At 26.1% G+C, this 12590-nt stretch overlaps 1 protein-coding gene across 4 annotated transcripts in view; it reads left to right on the plus strand.

Annotated features, from left to right (window-relative positions):
• The window catches only part of LOC100202599 (pre-mRNA-processing factor 40 homolog B), a 70969-nt gene that overhangs the window by 21385 nt on the left and 36994 nt on the right, over positions 1 to 12590 (plus strand). For all 4 annotated transcript variants that reach the window (XM_065814504.1, XM_065814502.1, XM_065814505.1 and 1 more), the window contains exons 4-6: positions 1825 to 1988; positions 4110 to 4226; positions 5681 to 5801. In XM_065814504.1, coding sequence (XP_065670576.1) covers positions 1825 to 1988; positions 4110 to 4226; positions 5681 to 5801 — 402 coding nt within the window. The remainder of the gene's footprint in view (positions 1 to 1824; positions 1989 to 4109; positions 4227 to 5680; positions 5802 to 12590) is intronic.

A 12590-nucleotide genomic window follows, 5' to 3' on the forward strand; every position in this document is an offset into this window, starting at 1 on the left:
GGCCAAATGTTTTCGGACACTTGATATTTTTATATAAAAAGCTAAAATCTATCCTGTATCATTAAATTAACCAATAAAATTAATTTTTAATACTTAAACTTACTAATTTTAAGTGTTTATGTAAGTTTGAGGTCAGTAATTGGGTATTACTGACCTCAAACTTAAATAAGTAAGTTTTTTTTTTTTAATTGTTTATTTTAACTTGATATATAGCGTTACATTACTCTTAAGAGTTTGGTCTTGTTAAAGTTATTTATTTGTTGAAACATGAAGTAAATATTTATAATATAATGATAGCCGACTAAAATGATTAAGAATATTTAGTTTTGTTTAGTTTTCATTTGGTATTAATGATGGTTACATTAAAAAATCTTGAAAAAAATTTTAAAATTTTATAATTCGACTATTTAACTAAAAATATGGGTAAGAAACTTTCTTTAATGGTTGCAAAACGTTCTGAAATAATTACATTACATAAAGGAAGTTATTCAGTTCGTAAAATTTGCAAAAAATTAAAAGTTGCCAGAAGTACTGTACAAGATACCATCAAACGATGGAAAGAAACAGGCATTTTTGAAGACAAAAAAAGATCTGGTAGACCACGGAAAACAACAAAAGCAGAAGATAATAGTATAATATTGATGAGTAAAAGGAATCGAAGACTTACGGCCCCGGAAATAACTTCAGGCTTTAATAGGAGTCATTCAAAATCTATTTCATTAACCACTACGAAACGACGTCTTAGACAAGCAGGACTTTCTGGCCGTATAGCGGTCAGGAAACTGTTGCTACGGATTGGAAATAAAAAGAAAAGGTTACAATGGGCTATAGACCACCAAAATTGGACAGAAGGAGACTGGGGAAAAGTACTATGGACCGACGAGTCCAAATTTGAACTGTTTGGGCAAAGGCGTAGAATTTACATCAGAAGAACAACAAAAGAAAAAATGATCCCAGAGTGTTTAGTGCCGACAATCAAGCATGTTGGTGGGTCAGTTATGGTATGGGGATGTTTTTCTTTAGCTGGTGTTGGTGACCTAGTTAAAATTGAGGGTATTATGAAAAAAGAACAATATAAAACAATTCTAGAAAACAATGCTATACCTTCTGGCTTAAGAACTATTGGTCGTAGTTTTGTTTTTATGCAGGACAATGACCCTAAACACACCTCAAAATTATGTAAGAACTACATAAAGGAACAAGAGGATAATGGTGTCCTCAAAACAATGACCTGGCCAGCCTAATCACCAGATTTGAACCCAATAGAGTTACTGTGGGAAGAATTGGACAGAAAGGTCAGACAAAAATGCCCAACATCCAAAGAGCACCTGTGGCAGATATTAGAAGAATCCTGGTTATCAATTACACCCAAAATAATAGTAGTAAAATAAATAGGATGCCACAGATCGCAAAAAAAGTGATAAAAACTCGTGGGTTATTTTTTGACGAAAAGACAGTTTAATAATAATAGTGTTGTTAGTATTTTTTTTCTTTTATTTTTTTTCTTAAATAGTAACTATATGTATCTTTTATAAAATAAATATGATTTAAGAATTTTTTTGAAATAATTATGGGAGTTTTAATTAAAAAATAAAACAAAATCCAAGTGTCCGGAAACATATATATATATATATATATATATATATATATATATATATATATATATATATATATATATATATATATATATATATATATATATATATATATATATATATATATTGTATATGATAATCACATCAACAGTATAATTGGATGAAAGAGTGGTGTGTGTAAATATTTTTTATAATTTACTATTTTATTTTCACTATTGAATTTGTTTAGGCATGCCACCAATTATGTCAATGGGTATACCTCCTGTTTTGCCTCCAGTTATTATGCCCTCTCCGATGTCATCCAAAAAAGAATCAAAAAAAAAAGAATTAGCAAGAAAGGAAGCTGAAAAAGAAAAGGAAGAAGAAAAACCTAAAAAGAAGAAAAAAAAGAAGGTTTGTTAATTAATTTTTTTCTGAATTTTAACTTAAAATTGCTTTTTTTGAATGATTCAATTTAGTTACAATGTCATTAAAGTTTTTAAGGCCTCAAATTAGAATTTAAAAAATCTAATATCAAAATTATTAAACTTTTCTTTGGGTCCTCATATAATTAGGAAGGGTGTAATAAGATAAAAATGTTTATCAAATGGCTTTATTGAATGAGATAAGTGTAATGCTTGTCTTTATCTAATAAGCTCTTAATAAATAAAGTTAATAAATTAATGTAATTTTTTATTTGTTACTAGTTTTTTAAAATAAAATAACATTTGTAGTTGCAAAGCTGCAATTAGAAATTTAATAAATAATTATTTTAAAAATTCAAAAATATAACATATTTTAAATTTATGCAAATGTCAAGGAAAGAAAGAAATTTGTTAGTATCAAATATTTTGTAAAAATGCAATATTAAATTTAATTATTCAATATTAAAAAAAAAAGCAAAGAAAAGAAACATTTTCTTTTAGTAATAATAATAAATTTAAAAAATGAAAAAATAAAGTGAATTTTATGACATCAAATATTGCGTTAAGCTAATGCATTAAGCATTTTTTTATTTAAAACAAGGCCTTACCGCAATGTTAATCATCAGGCTATTATTAAAATCCAATAGCAAGGTTTTAGACATTAGGTTGTTATTACTTATTAATCAACTAACTCAATGAATTATAAATTTTAGTAATTCTTGTAGAACTTGAGAATCTGAAGGATTTAAGTAGAACTTGGGAGGCAGAAGGAGTATATATATTATGCATAATTAATAAATATTAAATTCAGGAGTGCCCATGACACCTGTTTTTAGCAACCATTTACATATAAGAGTTTTTATTTATTTTGTGATCATTAATATAATAATTGTGTAAAAAGTAATTTAGAATTTTTCATACATTCAAAATCATACAAATATATAACTTATATTATTTATATTTAATAAATAATTATTTTATTTATATTTAATAAATAGTTATATTATTTATATTTAATAAATAAACATTGTGAAGTAAATTTTTTGATTTGTTTAAAATTACGTCTAAACTGATAACCTGAAAATAGGTAATTTTCATTATTATTATTGACCACTAATAAGTAATTACAGCGTTACAGAATTAGGGAAACATATTAGATATTAGTCAATTATTTTTATCTCTAGTCAGAAGCTATTCGTTTTCGAAACACAAAAAAAAAGGTACACAATTAAAAATTGAAGACTTTTTTGTTTACATTTTTTATGTCTAATATTGTTTTTTTCGTGAAAAACCGCCAATTTTTAGCAATATTTTCGCTAAATTTCTCTGGGACAGGGGGTACCCCTGCCCAAATTTTTTCCCTAGAATGAATAGGCTATTTTTTTTCTAGAATAAATAGACCTGCTAGTGCCTTTTCTTGATTGATATTTAAGAATTATAATAATTTAAGACTTCTGATTGAAAACAATTAAAACTTTTTTACCACACAAATGTTATAGCATTAAAAACATTTAATTATAACTCAACTAAATAAATCCAGAAATATAAGGATGGTACATTTAATCCCAAAAGATTCACTTCATTTAATTAAAATAATTTCAGTATTAATGGATTTAATTTGATTTTATTGTGGTTTTGACCACAATAAGGTAGCCTCCTCAACTGTAGTGGCCTTCTTATCCTTGGGAGGTGGTTAATATTAAAGATAAGAAAAAATTGCAATCTATAAAAGTGTTTGAATAAAAATTGTGGTAATGTATTTCCAAATAATGATTCAAATATTAGTAAATCTACTCTGGTAGCTGTTATTGTTAGTTATAATAGTTTAATTAATAATAATAGTAAATAATAATTTAATAATAATAGTTATTAATTTAGTTAATAATATAATAGTTATGATGTTAATGTTTGTTATGTTCATAAAATTATAAAATATCTTTTAAAAAACTCAATAAAACCCAGATTGCCCGGGTTTTATTGGGTTTTTTTAAGCGGGTTTTTTAATGCCAACCCTGTATTTATTTAAACTTTAGCAAATTCAATACAATTTTTTGCATTTAAAGCTAAAAAATTTATTTTTGAGGCCTTAACAAAATATTTTCTTTTATAGAAACCAAAGAAAGCATGGACAGAGCATTCTGCCCCTGATGGTCGCACATATTATTTTAATGCAGAAACAAAAACATCACTGTGGACTAAACCTGACGAGTTAAAAACAGAAGCAGAGGTTATTGATTTTCTATATTTTTGTTTTACATTATGGTTTTTTCCATGTTGCTTTTATTAGTTTAACTTTTTAATTTTTAAATTCATTAAAGTGTATTGGTATAAAAGGGGCATAAAAAAAAGATAAAAGGTTTTTGATATTGTTTCCGAAACTGAAAGTGATCCCCAAGTGCCAAGGCAAGTTGTGTTCATGTTATAAATAATCCTTAAAAAATAAGTTTCATGTTAATTAGACTTGCCAAAACAAATTATCAAGATATCAAGTTCCAACACTTCAATTTTTAAATTAAAAAAAAAAAACTGGTCTGATTAATGCATTATTGTTGTTAATAGTTCTTAAAATCGAGTTATAAATGTTATGTTATATTTGTGTTTTCCCTTTTGCTATCAATTTTTATGAAGCAGAATGTCTTTATAACCTTTTTATAAAACATATAATAATCAAATAAAAATAATATGATCAATAACTAATGGTTTAAAAGTCTAACTTATATTTATTTAAAAAAAAAAACTAATATTATTTTAGTGCTATAAATATATGTCAATTTAAAAATTATTCTTATGTTTGTTGAAAACAAGTTTTGCTAATAAAATTTTAAAATTGAAATTTGATTTTCAGGTAAATGATAACAAAGTAGAAAAATGATATTCTTTGTTTAATCAAAACATTATTTTGTCAAAAGTCTTCAGTTGAATGCTTTATGTAGCATAAAATTTTTTTTAAGAAAAAAGGGAAAACCCAATTTAATTGTGTAAACTCTGTGGTAAACATTATTCAAACCTGATATTTTTACAACAGATTTTTTAAAATGATATTTTTACAAGAGAAGTTCATGAAGTTAATATAAACCTCTCGACCAGAAGTATAATGGCAAAACAACATGATTTTTGGTTAATATTTCAATAAATAATTTATTTTGGTAATTTTAATATACTTAATACTTACTTTCTAATGTTAATTTACAAAATAAACATAACTTGCCTCAGCACTTGGGAATCCCTTTAAGGATTTAATGAATATTTTTTATGTTTTTTTTACTTGTTTGATGAATTCAAATCTATTTGGAAAACTAAGTATGTTTAGGTCAGGTGTGGGTTTGATTATTTTGGAAATCATTTTATAAAAAAGAGTTTAAATATATACCTTCTCTTCTTCTTAGCCAGAAAAATTTTAAGTTCAAAAGGTGTTTTTAAAAAATTTGAAGAGGAGTTAGCTGTTGAATTATAAGAGTTTCTATAAAATTTAAAAATGTTAAAGAGTTTAAGCTGGTATTTGGACTCTATTGATTATTATGCATTTTCAGGATAGAATTTTAAGTCAATATAACTTACATTTAATTTTTTATCAAATAAATGCAAAAACCATAGTAACTAGATATAGTTTTCAATTAAAGAATTTAAGTTGCAGTCCTTATTTTTAAAGATCAGTTTTATATTTGTTACTTTATTATATAGAAAGCCATTGATGCATGCTCATGGAAAGAATATAAAAGTGATTCTGGTAGACCATACTTTCATAATACTGAAACAAAAGAATCCAAATGGACAATACCAGAAGAGTTGCAAAAATTAAAAGGTATGCAGGCTTTTAATATTTTATTTTCTGCTTTTATTTTTCCCTTTCTATACTTACCTTACCAAGGTGTGTGTGTGTGTGTATATATATATATATATATATATATATATATATATATATATATATATATATATATATATATATATATATATATATATATATATATATATATATATATATATTTATATATATATATATATATATATATATATATATATATATATTTATATATATTTATATATATATGTGTATATATATATATATTTATATATATCAGTCTTCTCTGTTTAGCCAGCGCTTTCACGCTCGCCCATGCGCCCGCAAATACTTTGGGGAGCGCATAAGAAAGCGCTTGCCAAAAAAATAAAAGCAACAACTTTTTTGTTCATTTGTTCAACTTTTATAAAAAAAAGGTAATGATAATGCTTTTATTTACCAGTTTTTTTAAATTATTTTAACTAGTATTTATTCAAAGCAATATTTTTGCTATTTTTATTTTAATTTAAATAGCAGGAAAAAAAGAATTTTTTATATCGTGCAAGCTTACTTAAAAATGGCCATCCTGCCAGCCCTTTTTTGTGTGTTGGCATTAAGTTTCAAACGGAGAAGACTGATACATATATACGGTACTGTGAATAAGTTTTAGACCACTTATATTTTTTCAAAAAATCCGGAGAATCAAAGAATTCTCTAATATTTAAGTTAGTAGTTCTAAATTATAAACTTATTAAAACACATGTATTTCACACAATATAGAGCAATTACAAACTTTTAAATGTCAAACTTTATAAAAAACTCCTAATATTTACTATCCTCCTTTTGCCTCAATCCCAGCCAATATTCGCCGGGGAATAGATTCATACAAGTTAGTTATAAAATCCTGGGGTATGTTGTGTCATTCTCTTTGAAGTACTTCAAAATATTCTTCAGCATTTTAGGGAGCATGTTCGACCTTCTTTCTGTCCAGGTAATCCCAAATATGCTCAATTATATTCAAAACTGGACTCTGGGGAGGCCAGGTCATCAATTTCAGTACTCCTTTCTCTACCATTTCATTTAAATAATTTTTTGCCACTCTGGAACAATGTTTTGGGTCATTGTCCTGCTGCAGATTAAAATTATGACCTATTAGTCTCATTCCGGATGATACAGCATGGTGTTTTAGGATATCCACATAATGTTCCCTGGTGAGTCGCCCCCCTATTGGCGTCTTTTCGTTCCAAAATTTCGAATTTGGACTCATCAGTGTACAGAACCCTGTTAAACATTTCCTGGGCCCAATCTTTGTGTTGTTTTGAATATTTATGTCGTTTTTCTTTATTGCCACACCGTAATAATGGTTTTCGATTTGCAACACACTCTCAATCCCGATTTAAGTAGGTGCCGTCAAACAAAAGAAGACCTGACATTTTCCCCAGTTGCTGTGTTAATGTCTTTTGCCAGCTCGGTTGATGCTTTTTTTGTATTTCTTCAAGATAGGGTTTTTAAATATTTGTTATCTTTTGTTAGCTTAGGAGGTCTACCACTTTTCTTTCTATCTTCAAGGGAGCCAGTTTCTCTGATTTCTGTTACAGCATTCTTCGAATATCCTGTTTTGGATGTAGTTGTTATGACACATCGTTTTAATAAATAAACAAATCCCTCATGTTTCCTCATTAATTTTGTTTATTTATTCAAAATAATATATTCTTTCAACTTTCCTTAAATATTATTAAACTTAAGTACGCTTTAAAAAAGTTACATAGGAAAAAAATTGTAAATACATCTAATTATACTAGTGGTCTAAAACTTATTCACAGTACTGTATATATATATCAGTCTTCTCCGTTTAAAATTTAATGCCAGCGCATTTAAAAGAAATTTATAAAAATTTCAAAAATAATATTTGTTTTGAAAAAACTGTTATTTTTGTTTTTATTACATAAAAAATTACGTTTTTTAACAAAAAATAAAAAAATATTTTTTTATGATAATTTTGACAAGTTAAATTTTTCTAAAATGAATATTATTTTTGAAATTTTTATATAATTTTGCTTCATTTGAGTACCAGGTTGACATAATTTTGAAAAACTTTTTTTTGAAAATATTAGGGACCCCTTAAAATATTTTTTATTCCAAAAAATTGTAAACATAGCGTTTTTGTATTAGATAGAACACATTTAGGGGGTGGGAACAGATTATTTTCAAAAATGTTGTTTTTTGGGACACCCTAATATATATATATATATATATATATATATATATATATATATATATATATATATATATATATATATATATATATATATATATATATATATATATATATGTATATAAATATATATATATATGTGTGTGTATATATATGTATATATATATGTTTATGTGTGTGTGTGTATATATATATATATATATATATATATATATATATATATATATATATATATATATATATATATATATATATATATATATAAGGGTAGGTCGATTTTGAATTTTTAGTTAAAAATTCAAAATCGATCTTAAATTAAAAATGAGGTATTGCCAAATTTCAAGTATCCTGGTTTAAAAATGGCTTGGGGATTTACATTTCAAGTCTTAATTTTGGATTAGTTTTGTTAGATTGTTAATTTCAAACGTTGAAATATTTTATTTAGTAATCTCATTTTAAAATATCTTGTTTTGAATTGTAAAAGTAACCAATAGATGATTTTTTAAAAAGCGCAATTTTTTTAAGAAGTCAATTCATTTTCGTTAAATCGTTTACACGCATTTAAATTTTGCAAATCTTTTTTGTATTTAAAAATTCTTGTTTTTATTTAAAAGTATTGTATCTTGTTTGTATTTAAAAGTTGGTTTTAAAATCAAATATTTAAAAGTATTTAAAAGTAGGTTCAAAAATAAAATTGCAAATTAAAGAAATTGTTTAATATCAAGGTAATTACTTTTGATTATTATATTTAGAGTAATATTTTTACCTGTTTATATTACATAAGTTTTGTTTTGCAACTTCTGAAGTAGATTAAAATATAGAACTTTTCGAAGGAACTAATGGTTTTACCCAATTTTTGAGGGGGCCATGGCCCCCAAATTTTTTCAAAAAGGGTTTTGTTTCTTTATTTTTTAACTAATCAGGTTTTTAATAGTAAGTTGTGATATTGTAGGTTTTTTTGGTGTTTTTAGCCCCACTAAAAAGTCACGACGTTGCCCATGACTCTAAGTGATTAATATTTAATATGGTTTATATATATATATATATATATATATATATATATATATATATATATATATAAACATATAATGGTTTATATAAACGTATATATAATGGTTTATATATCTACATATATAATAATTCTACAAAAATACCAAAAGTTAAGGCTACAATTACACAGATTAAAAGTGAAAAAAAATATTGTGGTGGCCCATGTGAGTTATCAATGACAGATCCAAGCACTTTTAGGCAGGTTATTCAGTACTATTACTATCTTATTCAAATAAATCCAAATGCAGATATCGTATTAGTGACTCAGCAAATTGGCAATAATATAAAATCAATTTGGGAAACAGTAAACCCAAGTTTACCTCTTATAATTGACAAATCTATTAATAGGAAAGTTAAAGATCTTCTCGTACTTGTTAAGGATATTAATCGCAAGCACGAAAAAGCAAGCACTATAAGAAATCCTGATGCAAACTTGGACAAACTTTTTGATATTTCTGCGTGTGCCTGTTCATTAGATGTTTTTTCCTGTAGTGACAGAAAAGTTTTATGTAATAAAGAAAATTGTGTATTGAACATATTGTATGCCTTTGTTCTCAAAGTAATAAAGTACCACGAAGATAAGACAGAGCTTATCTTCGTGATCAGAGGAAAAAAATTGGTCCAAAAGGTGCATATCGACTTTCTTCCGTTGATAGATTATTTGTCAATAGGATTCAAAGACTTGATCAAGAACGACAGAAAACATCTCATAAGCTAGTTGATGAAGATGAATCCCTCATATTACACAGAAACTTAATTGAAGAAACAAGTGGTTTAAACAATATGGAGGTAAATATTTTATTAATACATGAAATATTTATAGTAAATGAAACAAAAAGCATTTTATTTTATTAACTTTTTTCAGGATGAAGGTGAGTGGAAACCAATAAACAATCCTATTAGAAAATACAATATAGTTAAACTTCCAAGATTTGCAATGGAACTAGTCAGAAACGAGTGTTTGTCAAACAGATGCAGTCCTTGCAAATGCTTTACTACATGACATAAAACATCTTCTGAAAAATGATGTTGATATAAAAGATATTTTGATTAACAAATGCAATTTAGATCGGCCAAGTCAAAAGTAAAAATCGTTAGTGAAGATGTGGACTCGGAACAAAAAAAAACTGTTAATTTGTCTTGGGGTTGATAGCAACCTCGATCAGATAACTAAAACAAGTAAAGTAATTAACTCACCTCACCCCACTCAAGAAAAAGTACTAAAGAAATGCATTAAACCTTAATATCACCTTACATTTACTTATGAAGATAAAAAATCGATTCCTGTCACTGGTGCTACAGGCTTAGTTTTTGCTACCAAAGCGTTCAGTGTTTTACAAGAACATAACAGTTTGGAAAGTATACAAGCTGTTATTGATAATACTGGACCAATAAGACCAATTGGCTAAGTTGTAAAACTAGAAGAGTTTTTAAAAAGAAAACTACATCTAATTGGATGCGCCTTACATCAAAACAAACTTTAGTTACAAGCTCTTTTTGTAAAACTTGATGGTGGCGCAACTGGGCCAAGAAGCTTCAGTGGTCTACTTGACAAAAGATGTGCTGAAAATATTCAGGATAGAAATCAAGTTTTGTTTGAACTTATTGAAAACCCAATTGTAGATGGATATATTCCAGAAGAAATACTAATAGACTATAGTTGGGATTAAAGACTTTTATTTGAATATTGCAAAGGAATAGGCTTTGATAAAGTTTCTGATAAATGGGTTGCCTATAAAATTGGCCCTTTTAACCATGCAAGGTAATTAACTCTAGCTATTTGCCTTCTCTGTTTCTATACTAAAGACAATCAACCAACCGTTTCTTTAAAAAAAACTAGAATGAATTAAAATTACTAGAATAAATAATCTCCCCTTCGATGATATTAAACATATCGTTAAAAAAAAACGGTAAAAACAATGCATTGTGTCTAAAACCTGAAAATATTGTTTATGTTATGCTAAAAGATAATGACAGCAAGATAAGAAACTTAGGTTTTCAAATCCTACTCTCGAGTCCCTAATAAAGGGGGGGGGCATTTATTAATTTTAGAACAATTTTCTTACCCACCCAAACCTTATTAATTTTTACTTATTATCAACAAACAAACAAAAAAAGCAGTGAAAATTGGCCTTAAAAATTAGAATATATTTAAACTATATTCTAGTTTTTAAGGCCATATATTTCAAAAGGGTATTATGATATTTTTTAATTGAAAATGTTTTCCAAAAAGTATATATCCATGTTCAAAATGTTTTAAGTTATGAAAATAATGTTTATTTTGATATTCTATGTAAATGTAAGAATAAAAGTTTAAATCTTCAAATAGTTAACAAGTTGTTATAAATTTAGCATAATTATTATAAATAATTACAAAATTAAATCATTCAGCAATACAAATAAAATTAAAAACACATTTAAAAATAAACATATTTAAAACGCCAATTTTTGCGTTTAACTCTTTTTAAGGTGTTTTTTCGCGTAATCCTACAAATCTTAGAAATTAAATTCGCAAGCTATTCTTCATCCGAAATCTCTCAAATTTTGAAAGTAATCATATTTTAGAGTCTCAAATCTCTTTTAATCAAATGTTTTTATATTAGCAAAGCGCTTTTAAATTAGGCGATGATATTATATTGATGGTTTATAAAAAGAAAATTTTTAACTTTATTAAGCTATATAAGTTTAAGTTTATAAAGTTTTATTAAAAACTATATAAATACTTATATATATTCGAGTTGAAGGCTCGGATTCAGAAAAAGATCTCGGCCTTGTGACATCTACTGATGGAAAATACAGCCAACATATCAATTACTGCGCCAACAGGGATGTTAGGTTAATTAAACACATTTTTGAATTCCGCACCATCGCAATTGCTGAAATATCGTATAAAACCTAGAATGAAACCCATGCCAGAGGGTCGAACAAAACATAAACATACATTTACATAAAGTGACTTACAGTCAACCAGCTTCGTGCCAGTGGTCCATACAGTACACAAATATACAAATATGTTAAAAACCCCGCTCACTAAATATCATCAGCGGTATTGTAAAGCAGTTCCGCTTCCTCTTCATAAATATATTTTACCTTTTTAGTTGAACCATAAAAGTTTGCTTCTTAATAATTTGATGTAATAAAAATGTGCTTCTAGTTTGCATAAGACAAAATAAAATCACAATTTACTTAAAATGTAATTTGGCTTTTATATATTAATTTATAATATCTAATATAGTATAATAAACCCATGGAATTAAGTAAAATATAAAGTTATTAAATGTATAGTTAGTCTGCAGTTTAGATAGTGATCATTATAGACCACTGTTTCAATGGTCTGGCGCATTGCGGAAGTTAATTTTTTTGAAAACACTGCTAAAAGAAAAGATCCTTATAATATTTTTATAGTAACGCAACAATTTAATTATTTCTTTTGTTTACCTTAAAGTTTGTTTAAAATATTTCAAACTTTGCAAACTATGTAAAACATAAAATAGTTATAAAAAATGTTTACTTTTTTATTTATTATATAATTCAACACCGTTAGTTTT

The sequence above is a fragment of the Hydra vulgaris genome, chromosome 12 (assembly GCF_038396675.1).
Source record: "Hydra vulgaris chromosome 12, alternate assembly HydraT2T_AEP".
Classification (NCBI taxonomy): domain Eukaryota; kingdom Metazoa; phylum Cnidaria; class Hydrozoa; order Anthoathecata; family Hydridae; genus Hydra; species Hydra vulgaris.